The 25,138-nt window shown below is 40.3% G+C and overlaps 1 protein-coding gene across 1 annotated transcript in view; it reads right to left on the reverse strand.

Annotated features, from left to right (window-relative positions):
* Positions 1 to 10,768: 10,768 nt before the first annotated feature.
* The window catches only part of ASIP (agouti signaling protein), a 26,547-nt gene continuing 12,177 nt past the window's right edge, over positions 10,769 to 25,138 (reverse strand). The window contains exons 2-4 of the mRNA XM_085311141.1: positions 16,603 to 16,757; positions 12,289 to 12,350; positions 10,769 to 10,971 (exon numbers count right to left, since the gene is read on the reverse strand). Coding sequence (XP_085167267.1) covers positions 10,795 to 10,971; positions 12,289 to 12,350; positions 16,603 to 16,756 — 393 coding nt within the window. The 5' untranslated portion in view covers position 16,757 and the 3' untranslated portion in view covers positions 10,769 to 10,794. The remainder of the gene's footprint in view (positions 10,972 to 12,288; positions 12,351 to 16,602; positions 16,758 to 25,138) is intronic.

Below are 25,138 nucleotides of genomic sequence, written 5' to 3' on the forward strand. Positions count from 1 at the left end.
GTTAACAATATGGGAATTTCGCTTGGAACATGAGTTGATAAGTTTTATATATAAAAAAATTATATTTTAATTCTGCTAGACTTTCAGCTTTGTTGATTGAACAAGACTAGATAAAAACCTAATAAAATTTTTCTTCATCTTTCCCACACCCCACAGTGCAATTCTGGTTTAGTTCTGCCTCTAGAAGAACGAGCACAGCTGGTACCTGTCAGTAGTATCATTTGTGAATCAGCAGCGCTCAGGCTTGTTTCTTAAGGCAAGGTGGTATTTGATAATTCTGTTAGTCTGCTGTGTACTGGCCTTTTTCAGGTACAGCTTAGCAGCCTCTATTTCTTCAGGGCATCTTGTCCTTTCTTGCTATGATGTGCCTGTCATCTATACTTTGGCCAAACTGAAATGTGACCTTGATTTCTTTGGGAACTCTTGCTCAGGGACAGTTTTGAATAACCTTTACAGCAAAATATGCAGATTTCACTTCTGTTTCAGAAGCTTTCCAGGATGATGGAAGACTTTGAAACATGGCCTTTGGAGGAGCATCTGGTTTCCTTTAAAAAAAATTATTATTCAATTATTATTATTATTTCATGTCCTGACTCCCTGCTAGTTTCTCAACAGGTGTCTGATGCATAGTAAAGGAAATCACACAGCCTCGTTGCTTACTTGCTTGCTTTTTATTGGCAAGAGCACATCTGTTGTCACTAGGAGGTGTACTAAATCATTTGCAACTTTCTTTTAACAGCTTTCTAGGTTTGCTTGTTTATTTTTACTAGACACTGTGAATTCACTATTCAGTCTGGCCTGAAGTGTTTTGGTTCCCTGAATATATAGTGTATTTTGATTCCGCTATGGCTCCTGGTTCCCCTGCAATGGTTTTAGCTACAGCAAATGAATGAGGGCAGCGACAGCAAAGAGAAGCCAGCCTCCGTCCGTCCTGAGGCTCACAAGCTCCCCCCTGCCGGTGCTCAAACCCCGTGCATCAGTTTGTGCGGCAGCCTGCATCTAGCACACTGAGTCGTGTGACAGTGATGGACTACAGCTTTCCTCCTTTTTTTTTTTAAAACTCTGCACAGCAGATGTCACAGTTGATGTGAAACGTGAGCCACAAACTATCTGGATCTGACTGGCACAGGAGGGGGAAAAAAAAGGAAGGGGGAGAGATTACTGCGCCGTATTGCAAATTGGTGGTAGGGAGACCCTGGCGTGGGCAGGGGTGGGAGCRTGAAGTGGGAACAAAGGCGAGTTTCGTGCTCCGTTTGCGAAACTCGACAGGTCTGGTGTMCGTGCGAGCAGCAAGGTTCGTGTAGCTGCGTGCGTGGGCACGTTGCCGTTGCGAAAGGTGCGGCGAGGAAGCTGCGGCAGGGCAGCGCGCAGCACCGCTTGACTCTGCAGTGCTTCTGCCGGGCGGACGTCCTCGGCGGGGCTGACCAAACGTGGTAACTGTGAGAGCAGCCCCGCTTCCCGGCGTACCAGCCCCAGCCTTGTTTGCAGGCTCATTTTGCAAAGCAAAAATAGAAGGACAAGGGAGATTTCCCAACTGCACAAGTGAGGTCCGGTTTGATACGTGTGCCTGGTATACAAGAGGGATGTGGAGAGCACAAGGATTAGGATCTAAAGCTAAATTCAGACGTTAAAGAGAGCGTGCTGCTTTTTTTTCTTTCTTTTCTTTTTTTTTTTTTTTTTTTTGAAATAGGGATTGATCCAAATTAACAAATGGCAAAATAATAAATAAACTAGCCACCAGCTGAGATTTGGGAAATGCAGAAGTCCAATGCAGTTACCAGTTGTTCCCCAAACTCAGACATTCTTGGCATTTATTTAGCAATTTTTAAGTAGATTAGAAAAAAACAGTAACTAAGTAATGCTGGAATAGGCGTAGTTGCTGTGGTGGGAGCAGTTCTCGTTATTACGCGCTGTCCAATTTGTTGTTTAACGAGGTCTTCAGAGGTTTCCACTAGCACGCTACGTTTTGGGCACTGTAGTTCAGAGTGCTGACGTTGACCTGGGACAGTAAGAAGCATCATCTTCTCGGGCAGCCTGCTCCCTGCAGAGTGCTCAGCTTGGGGTTTGTCTGCCTGGTTCTGTGCCGTTGAACCCAAGGGTAAAAAGAAGCTGATGATCTTGCTTGGAAGAGTGATGATCCCACACTTTAGGTCCTCAAATATCTTTCAGATTCATTTTTAATGTTAATGTTTAGCTCATTGTTATCAGTGAAAATACTGTTGCCTCTTTTAAATATTGCAGCTCTTTCCCCTGTTCCTTCTTCCACCACTGAGTGAGAAGCAGTGGGAGAACACAGGCCATCATTGTTTTTTGTCTATATTTCTCAACCAAATACATTAGTCTCCATGATTTTAAAAAAAAGAAACTAATTTGCAGTTTAGTCTTGTAGGGTTGTACTCTTTTCTTTTTTTGCATGGCTAGATGTTTTGTGAAATGGAGATTGATGGAGGAGTACAGATGGCCTTAGGAAATGCAGATCAGCACTAGCTGAGGTCAAAGAATACATAAGTGGAGGCTCTTCTGTTGACTGAGTGATTAATGACTGGCCCTGTTTTCATAGCAGTGGTTCTTGAAGATGATCTGATGTTTCTCAAAAGCAAATTGTGGATTTATAGGGGGACTTTATTGTAAAGATAAACCAAATGTAGTGAATGTACACTGTAATGCCTGTGTAGTTTTAGCAGCAGCAGTGTTTGCTGCTGGATAACTTTGCATAGCTGTAATGAGCTTCAAGTGCAGGTATTTTTGCTGTTTTTTGTATTCACTAACCCAGCATGAGTGCTCATGGTTTGCAGGCCAAGCTATTAAAAAAARGGGGGGGGGGAAGAGGCCTGTGGAAAAGTACTTCCAGAAGTTAATAGGATGGAACCAAAGCATCCGTTAAAATTATGCAGCAACCTTTTGAACTGGATGGAGTTTGACATTCATTCTGTTTGTCTGTCAAATTCCATGAAATTCTGCAGTAACAATTAAAATCTTTAGGATACTTAGAAAGTCCATTGCAAAGTTTTTACTTTCTGTTGCATTCTGTAGAGTCTCGAGACAATTCTTAACAAACCTGTTGTTTTTCTGTAGCACTCTTACTTCCACAAGGGAGCATTAAACGGGCATACATTCACAGGCACGTGGTTTCTTTCCCTAACAGGAGAGCAATATTTTAGAAGTAAAGTGGACAACATCTTAGTTGCAATACTGCAAATGCTGGAAGCGCCTTAAAATATTTAGTAATCAGGCTGACACTCAGAACCTGTTTTGAGCCTGAGATTATTGGTGGTATCTGCTTTGCATTGTTAACTTGATTTCTGCTCAAAACAAGCATCYACTCTTCCTCCCGTCCAAAACTGCTTCCTATCTGTATATTTTTTAATGACTGGATACAAACTCTTCTTGCTCTTTTTGGCCATGAAAGCCGTTGCCTGAGATAGTACCTAACCTGCCCCCCGAGGTCTCATTTTGTAGATGAAGAATGACATCTCTGACCAAACACCTACCTTAGAAGAGACCAGTGGTGATAGAGAGATGCTATGAAGAAGTTGAAGAGAAAGAAGGCAYGTAAACCATCTGGTATGCTCGCTTAGTGCTGTAAATGTTTGCTTCCCAAATGGAGAATTTATTATTACAAATTGGAAGACAGTTTTATAGCAAAGAGATCTTTTAAATATTAACGCCTTCGAGCTTAAAGCTGTCTGGCTCTGCCAGATAATTCTGAGGCTATTTAGAGTGAAGAACCCTGACTGTTGAAATCTTTTAAATACATTTGCTCCCATTTCCATCCTTGAAGACTCAAGGAATTTGTCTTTCACCTATAGGCTTCAAATATGCTTTCCATTAGCCATTAATAAGTCTGTGCGTGCGTGTGTGTATACACACACACACACACACACACATATATATATAAATACTTTTAAATGGCGCACACATTTCTAATGGAGCGTAAGGAAAATGAGCCTCTATATTCTAGCTTTTACTGTTAAAATTTGTATAATACTGTTTATCTGGTTGAGGCAGCTGGGTTGAGTGAAAGAAAGGCTGTATGAAATCATGAACGACATTTTGCCTGAGAAAACTGCCCAAAATAGCAAGAGTATTGGAAGAACATTGCTACTAACTAATCCCACCTGATGGCAGAGTGTGAGTAATGAAGGTAAGACCCAAAGTTTATCAAAGTTGATAGAAGATTTCTGATGATGTAAAGGGGCCTGAATGGGATCATTAGGAAGTGTATATTTTTGTCTTTTCCTGCCTTTATCTGTATAAATGAATGCCATGTGTGCATTGTGCTATGCCACTATTACAGCCATTTTAGAGTTCCCATATTTCAAGCTAGGATTTCATCATCTCAGAGGATTTCCTGGATGGAAATATTTGTGCATATGTCATGCAGCAATTGTAATATTACTCATTTAATTGAGAAATCTTGCAGAAATGACCAAAGCCTCCCATTCTTCTTCTGGGAGTGGTGGGAGAGGGACTTAGCTATATGTTGGTCATGTACAAATTATCTGAGCACTTTGCCAATAAAATCTCTGGATTACCTCAAAAAGAAATCTGCAGACCTCACAAATTTAAGGAAGGTGTTTTGAGAGTGATTAATTGCTGTTTTAGACAGTCTAGTGCATATCTCAAAGGCTTCTGCTGCTGCTCCAGATGAGCACAGTCTCCTGGAAGTCCTGCGTCACATCTCCCAGTCTTGTAGGAGCATCTCTGATACCCTAAAAAGACACATTTATGTTGCAGAACTGCTCCTTTTGTGAATATTCATCAGAAAAATAAAAATAAAGCATTTTTCATATATGATTTTTCATATCCCTCTTAAGTTATTCAAATGTAACTGTGGAAGGAGCAGAAAATACCCTTTTTGATTCTGGAGAATCAAATGATAGGAAACCCTAAACAGGCCCCATGTGCAGGACTGTCATTTGACTGTCTTGCCCCTTGGATCAGGGTAGTTTGCTGGGGAAAGGGAAGAAAATTCCACCAAATCTTCTTGAAATATAAAATTTCTATCACTATTGTTATTGTTTAATATGCTGGAAATAACTAATTAAGAATTGAGTACCATGAGCTTGTGCTCACTCCTGGATCCTCAACATCTTGTTGAATCTATAGAAATTGGGAGTGTTCAGTATTTTAGAGGAGTTATCAGCAGGACATCTCAGAGCCCCTAACCTCGAGCTCTTTGGAGCAGGTGCTTTTTGTTGTGTTCACATATGGCATTAAGCATGATACCAGTACTGCTACTTACAGAACAGTAACAGTGATTACAAAAATAATTGAAATACAGGAAAAGTGCCTTTCTCTAGTTTGCTGGATTAGGGAACTTCTGCTGTGAATAGTGCCGTCACTGAAGTTTAGGGATTTTACAACAGTTCCAGTAGCTAGCTGTGTTTAACTTCTATGAACAACTACAGGATTTTTTTTTCTCTCTCTTCTATTTGACTGCCTTGAGGAACTGCTAAGAAGCTTGGTGAGGAAATACATGTTGTGGCTTCACTGTGTCCCAAAGCTTTGTGCTTTATCTCTATTGACTGGCACTGTTGATGCCATTAAAAAATATCTAGTAGAGATTGGATATGAATGAAATGAAAATTAAGACAACACAGAGTGGAGATCAGTCGAGATTCAGCACTGCCTCCAYGTGTGGGCCCATCTTTAATACCCCCTGGTTGTGTTGCTATAGCTAAGTCATGAAGTTCTGGCAGGCTAGGAGACTTCACAAACTCATTGACTCTGGCTGAGTGCCTATCAAACGTGATGGGGGAGTTTGTCTCATCTGACACAAAATCTGCAACTTCTGCTTTAGCTGTGGAAGCCTTTCTGAGATAATTCCTGACTTTATAATTAAAAGGTGAGGTTGTTTGAATGCACTGTGCACAAAGCTAATCCTAAATCCAAGGTAGGGGGCAGCATTTTACTCACTGGAACCTGCAGGAGCTTTGAGGGAGCTAGTCCTCTGCCAGGGCTCAGGTAATGATCAAGTTATTGCAYGTTTTCTGAATTGTGGTTCCCATCCCATTCTTCTTTTCCAGATTATTGTAAATGTGAGATAATTCAGTTTCCTTTAGGGGAGTGGCTGATACGTTTGAGGACCTGGCTGCTATTCAGAGTGACTCTGACAGGCTGGATAGATGGGCTGGTGGGAAATTCAGCAAGTTCAATGAAAGCAAATGCACAGACCTGCTCCTGAGAGGGAATAAATCCCTGTATCAGGACATGCTGAGGGTGATTGCCTAGAAAGCAGCTTTGCAAAGAAAAGGCATGGGTCCTGATGGACAGCAAGTTACAGGAGTCTGCAGTGTGCCCCTTTGCCAAAGAATGATGACTGCATCCCAGGCTGCATGATCTGGAGTGCGGCCAGCAGGGTAAGGGAAGGGATCCTTYCCTTCCTTTGAGTACTGCTAAGACCCCTTCTACAGTGCTGGGTCCAGTCCAGGGCTCCCTTGTACAAGACAGATACAAAATGTAGGAGGAGAGGCTGAGAGAGCTGTTCAGCCTGCAGAAGAGAAAGGTGAAAAGGGCCCTTACTGCTGTTTGCAACAGTCTGATGGAAGAGCGTAGAAAAGACAGAGTAAATGTACAAGGATAGAAAAAGAGGCAATAGGCACAAGCTGAGCAAGGGAAATTCCAATTAAATATAAAGAAAAAAAATGTTACCATTAAGGCAGTCAAACACTGGACCAGGGGCACAGAGAAGCTGAGTCCTCCATCTTTGGAGGTATTTAAATCTAAATGGGACAGGGCTAATCTTATCTAAGCTGGTCCTGGTTTGAGCAGGGGGGTTGGACTAGAGGCCTCCAAGGGTCCCTTCCTATGCAAATTACTCTAGGATTCTAAATAAATTCTTCTTTTAAGGGACACAAATTTGTTTAATCTCACTAATATTGCAGAGGATGATGTTTTTGCACACCTCTGTCAATGGAGAGATAGTAGACGAGAGCAGTAACGCCAGGAGTACCTGTGCTTTCTACTGAATAACTTGTCTTGGGTGGCAGCCAAAGAAGTGGATTTCATTTTCACTTCTCTTTTTAAACATTCTTTAGATAAGATTAAGGAATACTTTTGGAACCTCAGCAAGTTTAAGACTGAAATCTTAGTAATAGACCATGCCTCTAATTTGTATTCTCTGTAAGAGAAATAACTTGCCAAGATTCAATTACCTCTGTCAAAATTTTAAATGAACTACCGAATAAAAATCTAAGATTAAGTTTTTGTTTGGAAATATGTAGCTGTTTGTTATGCACTTCCAGTTCTTGAAAATAAGTCTTTGTGACAGGTCTTCTCCAGATATTACAATAGCAAATGGGATTTTGAAATGCAGTAACTGTAGCAGACCATTCCATACCTTTTCTCCTCAGGTTGAGGATTTGATCTTGGAGATCGTTATGCGGAAAAGGCTGTCCAGTAGGGCTACAGTTCAAAGCTTAGACGTAGGTAGAAAGAAATAGCAAGTGCTCATGTGCTTGTGTTAGGGGGTTTTTTTAATGATTTTTAGCCTTGATTCTGCAACTCTGAGTCATGTTGATTAGTATTTGCTCATGCAAATCATCTCTTTGAGTTAAATAAGACATTGGATATGAACAAGTGCTGTATTGGTCTATTTAACACATTATAAAATCATTTCTGGCCATGGAATGGTCTAATTCATCTTAAAATGGTTTGATTAAAAATCTCATGATGGGATATTTTTTGCACTGTCTTTAGATATTATTTAATATCAACACCTGTATATAAAGTGACCCCAAGACTGTACTGTCCCATGAACAATGTGTTCGCCAGTGCTCTAAGGAGCATGTTCTCTGTAGAAATAAGACTTAATTTTTGCACCATAAATTAGAACTCCCTCAGAACCGGCTTTGGGCATGGTGTATACAAGTTCTTCCTTGGCTCTTGAATTTGCTCGTACGAGTTTCTGTCTGTTCACTTTTATTCATTTCATTGTGAAGTTGGCCCTATCTCTGTATCTCAGAGGGACTTTTAAATCTTTCAGTAACCTTAGACAAAACAGTGTCACAAACACTGTTGACTCATTTGTGGAGCTTGGAAAGAGTTGTTCTGCCTTCCATCAAATTATTCCATCTGTGAGAAGATCCTAAAGACTGTCAGGGTTAGGGTTAGGGTGGAGGAAACATCGTTTTTTTTTCCTTCGTGGGTCTTCCAGATGGTTTCAAACATTAGCCTGGGAGACTGTGAGGTGTTTGAAGCTGCTTTAGTCATTAAGGTGTTAATTCTACCAGTTTGTTTTTATTAGGGTAAATTTGGATTTTATGGTCTTTGAGTTTGAAGATAAGCAATCAGATCAGGACTCTGGAAAATACAGTATCTGTTTTAAATTCACACAAGATATTTAGAAAAGCTAACAGTGATTTATTTGTACTGAATTCTACTCAGCTTTAATCAGAGTAGATGCAGCAGAATGAGACTGTATTGGAGCATTGCTGGGCCTGCCACTGTGCTTGGACCCAGAAAAGATCTCAGTGAAGACATTTTGACTTGTGGCAACTGAGAATTAGACCCTTTATCTTTGCCATGAGTATATTTTATCATCCGTGTGCTGGTGACAGTTCAGATAGGTCCCCTAGGRAACTCTTACAACAAACTAACGTAAAAACCTGTTCAAACTGAATACAGGAAACAAAGAGTAGGTGTACATGATTTACTGATTTCTGTATCCTATCAATACCTCATGCAATGTGAGCTATAGCTGGAAGAGTAAAGTCACTAAAGTTAACAACAATTTCAGAGTACTTGATTCTATATATTCTTTGTTGTGGTAGATGAGTGGCAAAGAAAACATAACCTTTCACATCAGTTTCAGTTACAAAAAAGGCTTACAATCAAATTTATCCAAAAGCACTATGTATAAATGCTATAAAAAAAGTATCTGCTTAAAAAAAATCCCCTCATTCTCATAGGAAAGCACCTTTCCTTTCCTGTCGTTGTGCAAACTCACCGTCCGGTACCTCTCGAGTTTGGCTGCCGTGTCCCAAGCCCCGCGTTGTGGCTGCCAGCACTTCCCGTTTCCTTAGCCGGCAGCCACCCGCTGGCGTGGGAGCTGCCGCGTAGAGACTGGCACCTGAGCTGTTGTCYTTGAGTTCTAGCTCTGCTTCCTTTCTTTTCCTGTCCTCCTGCCCCCCTCTAAAATACATTTTTTCTGGCTCTCTCACCATTCTGATGAGAAAACAATTTCATTTCCACTTTATAAGTTGGTATGTGCTCATTAATGATGACTTTAACATCAGCCAAGGACGCTTTCTCATAGTCTTTGGAAATTTGTAATTAGAAATACATTGTGAAAACAAAAAGGCATTGGCAGGGACACTGGTACAGTCATTTAGCAGGCAGAGTGAACGCAGGAAGATATGGATTAAAAACTGGGAGTGCAGGTGACTCTCCTAGTGGCTGTCAATTAACCGTGGGAGGAAGGGAAAAGACTAAAATCGAGAAAGAACCACAGAAGAAAGATGACTAATGGAGTGGAGAGAGAGAGAAAACCAACAGAACTCCTGTTTGGCAGATGAAGTATTCAGTGTTGGAGACAGCTTCTAGGTCGGCTTCTCTCTTCTCCTATGATCTATCACATCTCTCCTTGTAGTCTGGCAAAGGAGGGATTTCCAACTATGCCATCAATGATTACTCAAGACTGGATCTTCAGGACAAAGAGAAAAATCTTTGTTCTAGACACTTGCATGCTGCTGCCTAGATTTTAGTCCATACCTTCCCTAAATGCAGAGCTATTTCTGACCCTTCAAGGACTGATGCAGCATTCAGTTATTTTTTCTGCAGTTACTGCTTGCATGAAGTTTGCCAGCCAAATGCATGTTTAGGGTAGATGCTGGGAATTGGCCATAGGGAGAATATACATATGGACTCAAAGAAAGATTGATTGCTTGTAACAATTTTCTTCAAATTGTACATGTGGGCTACACATTTATTTTTTGCTATTTCCCTTTTTCCTCTTAAGTCCTGGGTATGTGTTCCTGCTTTTGGTCTTTAAATAAAACGACACGAACCATGTCCAGGGCAGCAGCGGGCAAAGTGCCAGGGATTCCTCTCTTATGGATGTAGCTGAGAAAAAAATCTGATTCTCAAGTCATGAGGCACAGATACATTCAGGTTAGAATATATGTGCAGTTTATACATCCTGGAGATCCTGACTACTGGAAGCCCTGGAGGTGGATGTACTGATAATCAGGTGGGGATAATTACAAAATAGCCTTACTGTTCTRGGTCTGTTTTTTCCAGGTAGAATAATCTATATAGCTGCTGGTCCTAACTTTTCCTGAATATGTGAGACCGGAGTCAACCTTGAAACCTGCATTTTCAGCTTGCTCTTTTGGTTCTGTCAGGAGCTCATGCAGTGATGTCCTTGAGAGCAAACTCAAGCTTTGATTTCTCACTGGATTAACCAGTACCATTTGAGTTTGGCCATTTGTGTGCTGTTTGTGCAGGTTTTTCAGTTCTGATTAGACAATATTGCAGTTTGGTGAATAATACCCTTCAAGAAAAAAACAGCATTCTTCTTTACATGCAGATCAATTCTCCAAAAATACTTATTCAATGTCCATCTCCCTGGCTGTGTGCTCCCTTTAAAAACTATCTTGTTTATGGTAACATTACCCCATAAAAAAAAAATAAAAATAAACCCCCAAAACTGTTGTCCATTTAGTTTTAGGAGGGGCAAATCCAACCCACCAGCTTCAAAGCTCTAATTTGATTGCAATACATGAGACAGTTTGAAATACACACTGGAGAAGCTAATGAAAGACAGAAGCCTTAATGTGTTCCTGGTTTGGTTTAGCACTTTGGGTTTAACAGCAGACACTGGCAGATGGTCTGAAAAATTCGGCATTTGCACAAGGCACAGTAGTGGCAACATGAATTCAAGTGTGGTTTGCAGGTTTTGAAATTTGGCACACAGTCAGCTGCAGGTGTAGGCCTTGGTTTTGGAGGTGTCTTCGGTTCAATGTTTTTCTGGAAGACAGACATGAAAATTCATACTACCATAAAACCAACATGAGTTAGAACAAAAATAGGTGCAAAGAAAATGAACCATGGGAAATTCTGGCTTAAGATCAGTAGGCAGTTACTTGTAGTGAGACCTACAGTAGTAGCAACATAGAGTTGATATGATAGGACTAGAACATGGGAAGTGCTGGTTTGAGGTCAACCTATCAAGGGAAATGATAGAGGATTGACAAATCACAGCCCTTCTTTGTCTCAGCCTCACAGTTCATAAAACAAAGTGGATATCAACTCCATGGATTGGCAGAGAGGGTTCATTCTTTCATTTGAAGAGTTTTGGGATCCWAGAGTAATTCATTACTTTGTTTTGCCTGTAATAACATTGTCTTCTCTGAAGACTGGGTCCCTTTCATTGATAGTGCACTGTTATTCCATAAAGAGTGTTTTCCAAAGCTTTATTCACTCATGCAGAAGGTGGAACTAGATGACGTCCTGAGGTCCCTTCGAACTTGAATCTTTCTATGAATTTAGGAAGTGTTTCAAGGAAGATTAACCCACAAGACAAATTAAAAAGGAAAAGAAGGAGCTCTAAATATTTTTGGCTGCAGCAATGACTGAGCTGGCTATAAATGGTTATCATAACTAACTAATAATAAAATGAAAATACTTTTTTCTATTCTCCCACAGTCTTTAGAATACAAGAGTCCAGCCTATGTGATAGTTCATGTTTGACAGTTGTGAGTAACATTACATCAAATGGAAAATTCATCAGTCTTGATCTACTGATCCAATAAAACTGCTAGTTAACATTTTCAGCTAAATACCAACTTCTTGGGATGCTTCCACTTTCTTGCCTCTGCAGTATAAAACCTGCAGATAGTGAGTTTATGCCTCTGTGCTGGAGACTTGCACAGTTAACCCAGATGGTGTGCCTGGGAATGTTATCTTTATTTTGCAGATACTTAAATAGGTTTGCAAATACTTTAAACAGCTCTAGGTTAAGCTACTATTTTGTGTAAGAGAGGGCTGTAGAACAACAGTAGCCTGTACTTAATCTAAGGTCACATAGTTTTCTTTCAACCATTAGTGCTCTGCATCTTTTCCCTGCTTGAGCAGGGGGGTTGGACTAGATGATCTCCAGAAGTCCCTTCCAAGCTCAACCATTCTGCAATTCTGTGGTCTGTTTTTACACTATTAAGAGCTTTAAAATGTATGTAAGTTATTTAAATGCAGAGGGCTGTGAAAACCTGTCAAATAAATGCACTGAGGGAAAGCATTAGAAATTATCTGTTCTAATCGGGCAATGTTTTCTGAACAGCCACCTACCTTGGATGATTTCTTGTTCTCTGCCTCTTTTCGGCTGACTTTCTGGGATCTTTTAGTTAGATCTTCAAAGAGAATAACACAACATAATATTAAATCAATTTTACAGCAAACARTATTTCACTGAGAAGCTTAATACTCCTTTTGTGCGAGGAAAGGCAGGTAACCTGCCTCGCCACCCCACCACTGCATATTTCCACGGCGGAATGAGTGGTAGTTAAGGAGGTCATCTCTAGGAGCCAGTCTCACTTAAAAAATAGTATGTCTGAAGCCATGTTGTCATTGTTGCTAGCAAAAAACACAGAAGACCACTGATATCTGTATTTTAGGAGGTTTTTTTTTTACATGTTATTTGGTCAGGTGTGAATGATGAAATAAGATCCCCATTCTTCAGTTCTTTGTTCCTTTTCTACCAACCATCCTGGTTTACAGAATGTTACTTGCAGAGGTGTTTCATTAATATGTCTGTAGTCTTGAAAGGTTTGGGAATATATGTGAATAGATTCCTGGATYTGATAATTTTTAGTAGGTATATTTCAGACTATGCCTGACGTATTATTATTGTTTTTTCAGATTAAAGCACTACTAGAGTGAACGTCCTATATTATCACTTGAGGGATATTAGTTCTGTTATTGTATTAACTCTATTATTACTGATTACTACATGTTAGCTCCACAATTAAGACTTGTGGGCATCTATCAAAACCAAACTGTTTTATTAAAGTGTAAGGCACTTCCTAGCTCACTAACCTATTCAGGCATTTTCTGTGGCTTTATTCTTTCTGTGTGAGGTTTGTAATAAACACTACATATATATGTATGTATATGTGTGTGTGTGTGTATATATATATATATATATATATAAAATATGTATACACACACACACACACACACACTGATGTTTGATCAGGATAAAATGTTTTTATACACTCACAGAGGAATGGTGGCTCCTTGTTTATTCCAGAACTTACTACTTGTATCTTTTTGAATACTTAATTGCTAGAATTTGCAGGATTTTAGAATAAAGAATACACCATCCTGGGCTGTTACAAGGATTTTCATTTATTATCCTTATATCGTTATAGTTAGGGTTGTGAATCTGTTTCCAGGAGACAGTGGGAGGATGAACTGTATTTCAGGAGTGCAATGTTGTTATCGCTTAATAAGAATCTGGTTTAAAAGGGCATCGTGCTAATTAGGATTAACAGCTTAGATCTGGTTCCACCTGTTATATTATGTAGGTGCAGTTTTGCTGTCATTTGAAACCTTCTGGTGGTAACCAAGCTGCTTGTAAGCCGTTGAATTCTACTGCAGGGATAGCACGCGTATTTTCTAAAGTACAGCTGAACTTGTTGAGATTGGCTGCATTGCTTTGCTTACAAAATTTTTTGATAATGTTTAGCTAAAGGGGATATGAGGTTGTTCAACTGAGATTTAAGGAGTACTTTGACATAAATGTGCTTTAATTATTCCAGAGACTGTGGTAAAGAAGATGATGAAGCCCGGTGAGCRGATGAGAGGAAAAGGTAGAAATGCTTTTTTGGGGGGAATATGTACTGTAATCGTCTCTTCTGCAGTTTCTCTGGTTTAGGCAAAACACCAGGTTTCTCCCAACTCATAYCTCATATCCCTCATGTTCCACCTACCTTGCTTTCAACACCTGACCAATTAACCAATTCTTTACAAATCTCRTATGCCAAAATATGGGAAAATGTAATATAGGCTTGCAAAAGTGTTGACAACACACACCTCCAACACCTGTTGATACAACTGAGATCTGAAGTGTTATAAAAAGCATGTGTTAACTAGGTGACTGTACGTTTTTCCAGTTGACACTAGCAAATCCTCTGCTTATCTTTTAAGACRTGATTCAATTCCAGCCTCAGGGTTTATTGAGTTTGGGCCAATCATGTCACCCTGCGATACCACGAGTGCTGTGGCTGATTGGCAGGTGTGTAATCAGCCAAAGGCAAATGAGTTTTATTGCTCTAGTTAGGCTACAGGGACGTTTAAAAATTAAGGCATAAATATTAGTGCCTCAGCTCTGTTTTATGTGACAACCAGAAGGAGCAGGACTCGTTATAGGGAAATGTGGTTGAGAAAGGAAGCTGTACTCTAAATGTTTAAAACAAAGTGTTGACAGCTGACAAGAACTTTTTTCTGTTAATTTATACAAAATTAGGTTGTATATATAAGCACAACAAATTGTAGCTGATAAATCATAGGGAAGCCAACTGCTTAGATGTGTTAGGAGTGAAGAAGAGGCTATGGTGGCTTAAACCTTCCCTTCGTACTTATTCTAAATTAATTATTTCTGTGGTGATGGGAGAGACCAGCTTGTCAGCCCTTTGCCTTATTACTATAACACTATCATAATAATAATTAYCACCAGTAGCTTCGTGCTCATCCCTGAGCAGAGGTTTTGCTAGGACTGCAGGCAGTGGGAGTAGCGGCAGCTCGCTGGAGGATCATGCCCGGTGAATGATGATGAGCATCCAGGAAAGCTTAGCTGTGCCCCCRGCCAGCTGCTGCCCCGTCCCTCTGCCTGTTCTTCCCGCTTTCATCTGGCTCCCCAGCTGCTTTGCCCCCGTTTGCATTTATTGTTCCTGTTCTGACCAGTTTCTGTCCTGCACAGGACTGTCTCCGAGGCTCTGCTCTCCCCACCTTTCCTTTAGGTGCAGGGTAAAGGAGGATGAGACTGGCCTCTTATGTTTGAAAGAATGGCCTGAAAAAAAGCCTTGGAATAGCTTTGCAGGTGCCTCTTGGCCCAAGAAAGTGAGTGCAGCCGGTTAACGGTGTTACAGTGCGTTTTGCATCAATTTTTCCCTTTTTGGAATAGCTAGCTAGGACAATGGTCTAAGCAGAAATACTATGACAAGTATTTCTTGTGCCAAGCTTTCATGTATTTTATGTTATTCTTGCGTTTTATATGTCAAATGCTCCTTCTGCTTGTGTGCAAAAAAGTTGTATGTAAAGAGCAGGGTACATGGGAGCTGTGCTGGTGGGGAAGGAGGTTTCTATTGCAGGTAGCCAAACTGGGGCAGAGGAGGAGGACGGCGTTTGGGGAGGCATTACCCAAACTTCCAAAGCTAAAAGGCCTCACAGCATTAGGGGATTTTTGCCTCCATGGATTTCTACTGGCTAAGGAACACAGCTCTGCGTAGGCTGTTTGCCAAGTTCAAGACTGTGCATGGTTTTGAGAGAAGGTAGAGAAATCAGCCAAAGGGAATGTGGTTTTTATATCTCTAATTTTAATTGGGCTAAGAAAATGTATTGGAAATGTGAGGTGGAAGACCCCTAGGATCACAGGGACTGTGAAATGGTATGGGTTGGGAGGAGGGAGAACTGCACAAGTTCAGTGAACTTGAAGTTAAAGAGAACAACCTTCAGCTAAGTTAGGGATTCGGTGGTTCAGATTTCACTGGAACACAGGTGTGGGGAAGGGAGCTAAGAGACTACTGTCTCTCCTTAAAGAAACATTATGCAGAGCAAAAGAGCAGAGAAAATAAAGAAAACAAAGCGAGAAGCCAAACTGATTTGAGCACAAGTTTTGAAAACTTGTGGAAAGGCGTTAAATGAGAGAAGCTTTATTTTTGGACTTGTTAACACTTTTAACACTGTTCTGAATGACGTTCTGCAGCTAATCATCTCCAAATAGGCAAAAGCTTCTTGAAGGAGGTGATTGAAGAAAAAAGTTGGTTTAAATTATCATGGACAAGCTAGAACGGACACTAGGAAAAAAAAAACCTTCAATGCTGAGAAGAGTTAAGCATCGCCCTAATGAGGCTAGAGAGTGGCAGTAATGGCAGGGGCATAGTAGGTCCTGTCTTGAACGAACAGGTGATTTTGGGCCATCTCTTGCCTCTTTTCTTCCCCTGGTTTAGGATTATTTGGCATACATGAAAAGTTAAGGTCATATTAATACCTTAAAGAACAGACAATTTCTGTGCTGCAAGAGCAGATACTAAAAGAGTATGCTTATATTCACCTTTTTATTTGCATTAGATTTTTAAAAGAAGATTAATGCCCACATTAATGGAGAAACATTTTGACTGAATATAAAAAGACTTACAGCATGACAAGAGCTTCAGTGAAATAGAGCTAAAGGAAATTTTCTGGTATTTTCTTTCTCTTTTTACCCCAGACTACGGTCTGACAGTATGTTATTCTTGGATGCCATGCCCTTCTGTGTAGTAGCTAAGACATTTATATGAAATTGCAATGCTGTAGTATGCTATTGGAATACTCCATATTAACCTACAACCATAACTTCTGCAAATCTTGTCAATTTGATGCCAACTGGTAGATTTTACTAACCTACTATGGAGATGGGCGGGAGATCTGGGAGATTCATTTTGCTGCCCTTTGGCAGGCTGCATTCTGTCTTCTCTTCAATTACCAGGTGAGAATTGGCAGCTCTGAGCAAACTGTAGCAGAGTAATAAGCTTAGGAAGAGGTTCTTGCTTTCCATCCTGGGGAGAAAAAAATCCATTGTCACAAAAACCAAAATGAGTCAAAATCTGTTTGTAGAAGAGAAGCAGGGAGATGAATCTTAAAAATGATTTACTGTCACGTTGAACAGTTTCACAGATACACCTTTGACAGTTCTTATTTCTATCATTTTGCTTATAATATCAGAACACCTAGAATTGCTGCTGTCTGGTATGGGCTGGTCAGAATGACTTGATTTGAAAAATACTAGCTGAAATATGACTATTTTAGACAGTCTTTTTTTCTACTGATTTTTTTTCTCAAAAGGTTTATTTTCACCAAAATTGTAAATACCAATTGTTCCCACTGAGTTTTACAGTGTTGTTTATTGCACAACCGAATGGAAAGGAATTTCTGCTGTTGCTTTTGATCAGCTTAATCACATCTTCCCCCTTCGCCCCCCAGAAATCACAGAATCATGGAAAGTCTTGTTTTCAGATTTGTTCTACATAACCTAGGGGGGAAAAACAAAAAGCTTTTCTCCATTAACAAGTAAGTCATGAAGAAAAGCCTTATTTTATTATATCCTGGATGTGGTGCTCTGATACCATGATGAGTCATAGCCATAATTTATACAAGTCATAAAAGGCCCAGTGTTATAAAGCACTTTATGTGCTTTAGAGTTTAGTATGTACTTAACTTTTAAGATCTAGCAAAGTCAGTGGGATTTGAGCATATTTATAGAGAAACCTGAGATCTGCTGAATCTGGCCATATACCTAGGGAGAAAGCCACAGGCCCTGGACAGTCTCCGCATGGCTCAGAGTGCAGCAGTGTGGGGTATATAGAGCATTGCACCATTCTGGTCTCCATTTCTTGTGGATTCCTACCTCCGTTGAAGATCACCTTTCATTTTATTTGTATTAGTTTATGCATATTAGTTTCATGTTATGTCAAAGTTATGGGAACCCTCCTTCAGAGGCACTGCCAACCTCTGGATATATTGGTAGCTTTTTGACAGTGAAAAGCTACCAGTAGTAGTAAAAGAAGAGGAGTGAAACAATTTTTTTTGTGTGTGTAGATCTGGTTGTAGTAAGTTGTTGACCAGGGAGTTATAAGAGGAAGAGGTTCTGCATTAGAACTTCAGTTTAATAACTGCTGCTAAATTGAGTCTATATTACACTTTCTTGCATGTCCTCCACTGACCCATTCTCTCTTGTGAGATATCCAAAATTACAGCTTTTAATTCCAAATGCCTGGGGTGAGCTCTAGGGGTGTATTTCAAGCTCTCTTGTGTGTTTCAAAGGCAGTGTAGGATTTGAGACCCAAGTTGCTTCATAGGTATGGCTGTGGATAGACATAGCCTTTGCATGACTGGGTGAAAAATTTGTAATAGGAGTTGTCTACTCTTTCAAAATACATAGTCAGTCTATGTAATAAAAATCTTGGCTTGCTTAACACTTAAATTTGCTTATTTTCATAGCATCTCAGTGTGCAGGACATATCTACGACCAACAGATGTAGAGAGTTGGGCCTTATTCTTTCGGCTCCAAGCTGGAGTGGAGGAAGCAACCTCTGAGCTGGAAGTCTGCACACAATCGTGTTCATCCTGTAATCTTTGCTTTTTTTTTAAGCAACTGTTTGGTGAAGGCGTGGGATATACACTAACATAGCTATGATTTTCATATCAATGTGCTGCCTTCCTAGAATATAGGCATAGCAGGCACATATTTGTGTATTGGAGACCATGTAGACATGCCCCCAAAATACTGTTTATATAAATGTCTTCCACGCCAAAATGATATTTATTATTGCACTGCAGAGAAGGACCTGGGAGTGCTGGTGGATAACAAGTTGACCACGAGCCAGCAATGTGCCCTTGTGGCCAAGAAACCCAATGACATCCTGGGGTGCATTAGGAAGAGTGTTGCCAGCAGGTCGAGGGAGGTGATGCTGCCCCTCTACTCAGCCCTGGTGAGGCCTCATCTCGAGTACTGTGTCCAGTTCTGGGCTCCCCAGTACAAGAGAGACATGGAGTTACTGGAGAGAGTCCAGCGTAGGGCTGCGAAGATGGTCAGAGGGCTGGAGCATCTGCCCTCTGAGGAACGGCTGTGAGAGCTGGGCCTCTTCAGCCTGGGGAAGAGAAGCCTGAGGGGGGATCTGATCAATGTCTACAAGTACCTGAAGGGAGGGTGTCAAGAGGACAGGGACAAACTCTTTTCAGTTGTCCTGTGTGACAGGACAAGAGGCAATGGGCAGAAACTGAACCACAGGAAGTTCTGTCTGAACGTGAGGGGAATTTCTTCCCTGTGAGAGTGATGGAGCACTGGACCAGGTTGCCCTGAGAGGCTGTGAGTCTCCTTCTCTGGAGATATTCAAGGCCCGCGTGGATGCAACCCTGTCTAACATGCTCTCGGTGACCCTGCTGAGCAGGGAGGTTGGACTAGATGATCTCCAGAGGTCCCTTCCAACCTTACTGATTCTATGATTTCTATTGTACTTCCTTGCCTTCATTTCAGTGAACACAATTGTGTCTGCACAAGTATGAATAAATTAGGAAAAGTTTACAACCTGCATCTGTTCACTTCAAACACAGTGACATCTGAACATGCTCTAGTGTTAAAATGCAAACCTAGCTGCATATGTTGGTTCAGATTCTTGGGTGTGCGTTTTGTTTGCCATAAGCAGTTCAGTGGTAGGAACTTTACAACCTTCAAGCGACTGTTTGAACCTGAAAAATGCATATGTTAGTTCTTACACATTTGACCTGAAAACTATACCAATTGGCTGAAAATATAACACTCCTTAGAGCTGCACAGGCTGTTGGAGATATGTTTTACAGTTCCTGAAAAGGTGAAAAAGGTGATTAGTAGGAAGTGGCGCTAGATGTAAAGATGAGAGAAATAAGGCTGCAGATTCATCATCTTTTCTATCATTTCACAAAACCCTTGCTCAACTTTGGTTTTCTTTTTCAGCATTAAAAGAGAGGTTTATTTGCTGTTTTTGCACATTATTTTTGTAATTCTTCTCGGTCTTGTCAGAGACTGTTTAAGTCACTCAAACTATTTTCCTTAGCTTCAGTAAGCTTTATGCCTGTTTTTCTGTGAACACTTAGTTTTAAGAGTTTGGTTTCCTGTGATGCTCTTAGTAAAGGAGAATTATATTGCTGTAACAGATGATGGTATCTCTAGAGGGTTACCATTTATTATTTTTACTAAGGCTAAAATAAACTAGAAGAATTTAAATGCTTTTGCTACAGTTTTGGATTTTGTTTACAGGCAATCAATCTTGCAAAGTGCTGAAGTCTAACCGCAGAACTTTAGTCATAATGCAACAAATTGCGTGAGTAAATGGTTAACATGTAATAGTGTCTCCACCTGAGACATATAGGAACAGAACCAGTTACTGGGACTCCAGTGGAACCAGTAAGAGCTAAGAGAGACATCTTACTGGTTTGAAAAAATGCTAAGTTAAAGAAATTAACAGCAAGAGCTGTTGTAGGGTTTATTTTGTGGAGAATTAGTTTCACAACAGTAGGTTTATTTGCAAATGACTGCACAGAATGCAAACCAAAGACAAATACTTTTTCAAGGCTTTAGAGGGCCTTGTCAAAATCTAGAAACCCATAAATAAATAAAAAGCAATAGCTCTTACTCTCAAACCACAGAATAATTTAAATAAAATCAACATAACCAAAGCTTTCCTCACAGAATTAAAAGGGAAAAAAAAGGTCCTATTTTGCCCTTTGGGATTTGCAGTCTAATTGGAAATTTAATGCATTAGCATTATTCCATTCAATGTTGAGGGAAAGAGTTGAAAAATGTTAGGTTGCTTTCTAAAGGGGACCTAAGAACATTTGTATTTCTTTGTACCTCCAAGATTCTGGGAGAAATGTCACAGGGTCAAATTTTGCAGAGAACTTTTAACCCAAAGACCTAAATTCCAATCCTCTTAATAGATTCCCTTTTGCTGTGCTTTCATGCTCCCCTGGAAAGCGTTAGCTTTCAAAAAACATCTGCCCTTGTTTTGCACGCCGTTGATATACAAGGAAAGTTGAACTTAGCAACAGATGCTTTATAAAAATGCAGCCTAACTTGTACTATGTATATACAGAGAGAGACACTTAATGTATCTTTAGTTCTGTTTAGTTTTGTAGGGTTTCTAGCATTTGTATATCTTATGAGGTGGACCTGTGGAATCAAGGGGAAGAAAACAGTACATTTCTGTTTCTCTGTGTTCTGTTTTTTGGATTTTTAGGCTAATTTGGGATCTCACTTTCATGCTTTTCAATTGCAATAGCAAAGGCCAAGTGTTTTAAAAAAAACAACCAACAAACAAACCCAAAATAACAAAACTCAATAAATTTTTAATAACACTTCTCCAGGACCAAGGAGATGATGGAATAGGTTTGCTTCAGCATTCTGGTCCATTAGCATTTTAAGTACAGTTTGATGGTTATGGTATACCCTCCAAACCTTTGGAGGAGGACTGGTACAGGCTCTTTTATACTGCCTGCCCTTCAGACTTTGATGAAGGAATTTTCTAGGATTGTCCAAGGAGTTCAGTTTTCAAATACTCTTTAATCTTCATCACCTTCATTGACTCTACGAGGTGATGATTCATCACCAGTTTTGAGCTTAGAACTCAAAAAGGAAGAAAATGCTACGGCCATGACTTGCCTTGCCAAAGTCATGTAGGATGAAAAGCAACTAGCTGGTTCATCTCTCCTTCTCATAAAGAACATGTCTTTGGTATGGCTGTACCTTGATGCAATGAGAAAGTTTACACATGCATTGACTATAAGAGCTATGCCAAACAAGTTTTAGTTCCTTGTAGGGTTTCCTAAGCTATTTATAAAAATTAAAAGCTATTCAGGCGCCTGCCATGTGAGGATCATGACATTGTTAGAGAAACATGGGAGGAAATGGGTTGTGACAAAAAATGTACCTTATTTGAACATGCTGTCTTGAACAAAAAGTCTCTTGTTGGGGCATACTGTCAAGAAACTCAGTATCTAACTTCCTTAATTAATCTACCCCTTCAACTGAGAACTCTTCATCTATGATTCAAGGAATTACTTAAAAAGTTTGAAATTCTTCATGTGGAGGGGAGAGGAGGGAAAAAAAAAAGAAAAAAAAAAGAAAAACAGTGGCCCAGCAGTGATTAAAAGAAAATGGAAATATGATGTATTTGGGAAGGAAATTTGTTTGCCAATCTGAAGGAGTACTGTTGCTTAAAATTTCAGAAGAAAATTGCTTCTAGATTGCTCTTTGCTCCAGCAAGTTTCAGACACGGCATTGACACTTTGACACACTATATCAACAGGAAACTGGTGCCCATGAAGTTAGAGATCAACTGGAGTTTACAGCTACCTAGTGATTAATGATAACCGCAGACCTGACATTCCTTTAGCGATGAGGGTGGCTATTGCTGACACTGGGAAATACGATAAAAAGACAGAAAATGTTATGGATGAAAATATGAAATGTGGCTGATGTTAAAGGCTTAACACTAGAAGCACACCTTTTCCACATAAAAATATTAATAAGTAATGTAGAGTTTCCCAAATGGAGTCTCCAAGGACTACAGTAAGCATCTGTGTATATTCAGGAAATTAAGATGAAATTGCTGGATAGCAATGAATATGGGGGAGAGAATATGGGAAGTGATCTTAGTATATGTGTCATAAAACTCACAGTTAAAGAGAAGAAACCCCAAATCTTCAAACGCAGCAAGAATAAAAGCAAAAGGTTAACACATGAGACATTACCCTGCCAGAAGTTCTCATAGTGTAGAAACACTGTTAAAAGTAAGTACAGATGTTTCATAGAGTTCAATTTTTAGAAACAAAGGAGAGGGAAAGCAAATTATAGCAATGGACCAAAAGAAAGCAGTTTTCCACAGGTTCAGAAGTGGTAAGTAAAATTCCACAAGATACAAATCCAACATTTAAAAAAAAGGGGGGGGGGGACACCGAGATTGTGCTTATAAAACTAGGATGAAACTGAATCAAATTATTAAGAACAAATGTATCTGTCAGAAAAATTTTAAAATGCTAGAAAAGTTGTCAAAAGTTCATGAGGTATTCTTTTAGTCTCTGTGGTGCTATAGGTATTCCATTCCCTGTATCAACTTTTACAAGTTGTTTGCTATTGAGCAATAGAATTATTTAGGTAGGAAGAGACCTATGGAGGTTTGCAGTCCAACCTCTTTCTCAAATCAGTGCCGATTTGGATCAGGTTTTCTGGGGTCTCATTTGAGATCTGAATGTCTATAAGGATGGAGATCCCACAACATCTTGTTTGACCCACCTCTATAATGAAATTTTGTTTTCCTTCTCTTGAGTGGGAATTTCTTTTGTTGAAACTTAGGCCTGATGCCTCTGTGAACCCTGAGACAAGTCTGGCTCTGTCTTCTCTGCACCCTCTCACAAGGCAGTTGCAGACAGTGGTAATTTCCCCTTTCATCTTCTCTTCTCGTTGCTGGAAGTGGCTTCAAGAACACGTTCTCCTTGTTACTGGAAATGGCTTCAAGGAGTACTTGATTTGCTCTATGATCTGAGGTCAGGCTGACTGGCCTGCACTTCCCTGGGTCCTCCTCCCTGGCCTTTTTGAAGATAGGCATGATATTTTCCTTTTTTCCAGGCATGAGGAACTTCTCCCTATTGTCATGACCTTTCAAAGATGATAGAGAGCATGCTCACAGTGACATCAACCACCTCCTTCAGTGCCCTAGGATGCAACCCCTCTGGTCACATGGACTTTTCTATGTCAAGATGGCCTCTAACTTGTCTTCTTCTGTGGTGGCATTACTACATCCCTGGGCTCTGTCTCTAGGCTCAGGGACTTGAGAGGCCAAAGGGCAGATCTGACCAGTTAAAGCTGGGGCAGGGAATACACTGAGTACCTGTTACATGCTCCTACCCCACAGAGTCTTTGAGTCACTCTGGGTACGCTCAAGACCTCCCTTGGCAGTGCTGCAGGTAACTGCATGGATAACCAGCAAGGGGTAGTAGTGCAAGTGTCCAGAGGAGCCTCTGCAGTTTCCCAGATCTGGGCCCTTGGCAAGCAACAAACCTCTGGAGACACCAAGCAGGCTGACAAATAGAAGTCTCCATCTCCAGGACAGTGTGTTTGCAGTGACCATTACCCTTTGCTTCCTCTTGATGCAGTCACTGGGTCCAGCTCAGCTGACCCTTATCCTCCCAGATGCTACATGGTCTTCTAACCTCCTGCGGCTCCTTCACCTGGTGATGCAGCACCTCCACCAGTGTACCACCTCCCAAAGTTGAGGGCCCTACTGCCCCCAGCACCAGGCTGGGGGAGAGACTCTTTACAATGGCCCTGTGCACATGATGCTGAATGTCCTACTTTCACTTTAACATTTGTAAGCCATGTACCATATTACTTTCCTCCCTAACTACCAATAAACATCATAGCAAAAGTTCTTCTGTGCCATCTTGCTCACACAGCCTGCACGGAGCAAAGATGAAACGGAGTACCCTGGGTCTCTGAATGCACACATCCACTTCCCTAGGACCACAAGGTCAGTATGAGAGGCTTTTTCCTGTGGGGAGTATCCCATATCTCCTATCTGCTACTGATTGTAATTGGAAATCCTCAAAATATTTTTAAGTTCTCTTTTCTTCAATACAGCTAGCTGTAGTACAATTAATACCACTAAACTGCCTGGAGATAACTCTTCTTGGCTATTGCCAGCCCTGCTGTTTGCACTCTGCAGACTTTTGGTTTTTACTGTTTTGAATCACTTCCATTTACAATTGCCTCAGCAATTTCAGTTCTGACTCAAGCGTTCTGGAAGCTGTAAGATACTCTCTGGCAATGTTAATTCTGTTTTAGCAAAATGTTTTGAAAATGAATCAGGAACTTAAGTAACTAGGGATTTTCCTTTATGTGAATCCCACATACATAACTATAAAAATTATTGGACAAATGTGTATTTTACATGAACCATAGTAGTGCATTTATTCTAAGCTTGATTATGCATTTATGAATCAATAATTTTGTAATTTTTTTTTGTTTTGCACAATATTTATTTTCTATTAGTCAAAGGCTGGGAAATACCACAATTTGTTTGTTCTGTATACTTTTTGCTGTCCATCTCTAGCGTGTCCTTGTAGGACAGGGCATACAAGGCTAGGTCTGACTCCTCAGAGCAGTTTTTATCTTCCATTTTAACTTAACTTCTGGCTCCTTCTTAAAAAGCTGCCTGTGATTACAGAGCAGAGCTTCAATGCTCAGAGAGTCTGCTCTAGTCTGACATCTTGTTCATTATATCCAATTCAATCTTGACATTTTGGCTTGTTTAAAATAATGCAAAGCTCAGCAGAAATACGTGCAGTTGCAGTGCCTATATCTAAAAGCACCCTTCATTTGTTTTTTTTTTTTTTTTTTAAATCATGT

Source organism: Rhea americana, unplaced genomic scaffold (genome assembly GCF_003343005.1).
Source record: "Rhea americana isolate MKP2758 unplaced genomic scaffold, rheAme1 scaffold_333, whole genome shotgun sequence".
NCBI lineage: Eukaryota > Metazoa > Chordata > Aves > Rheiformes > Rheidae > Rhea > Rhea americana.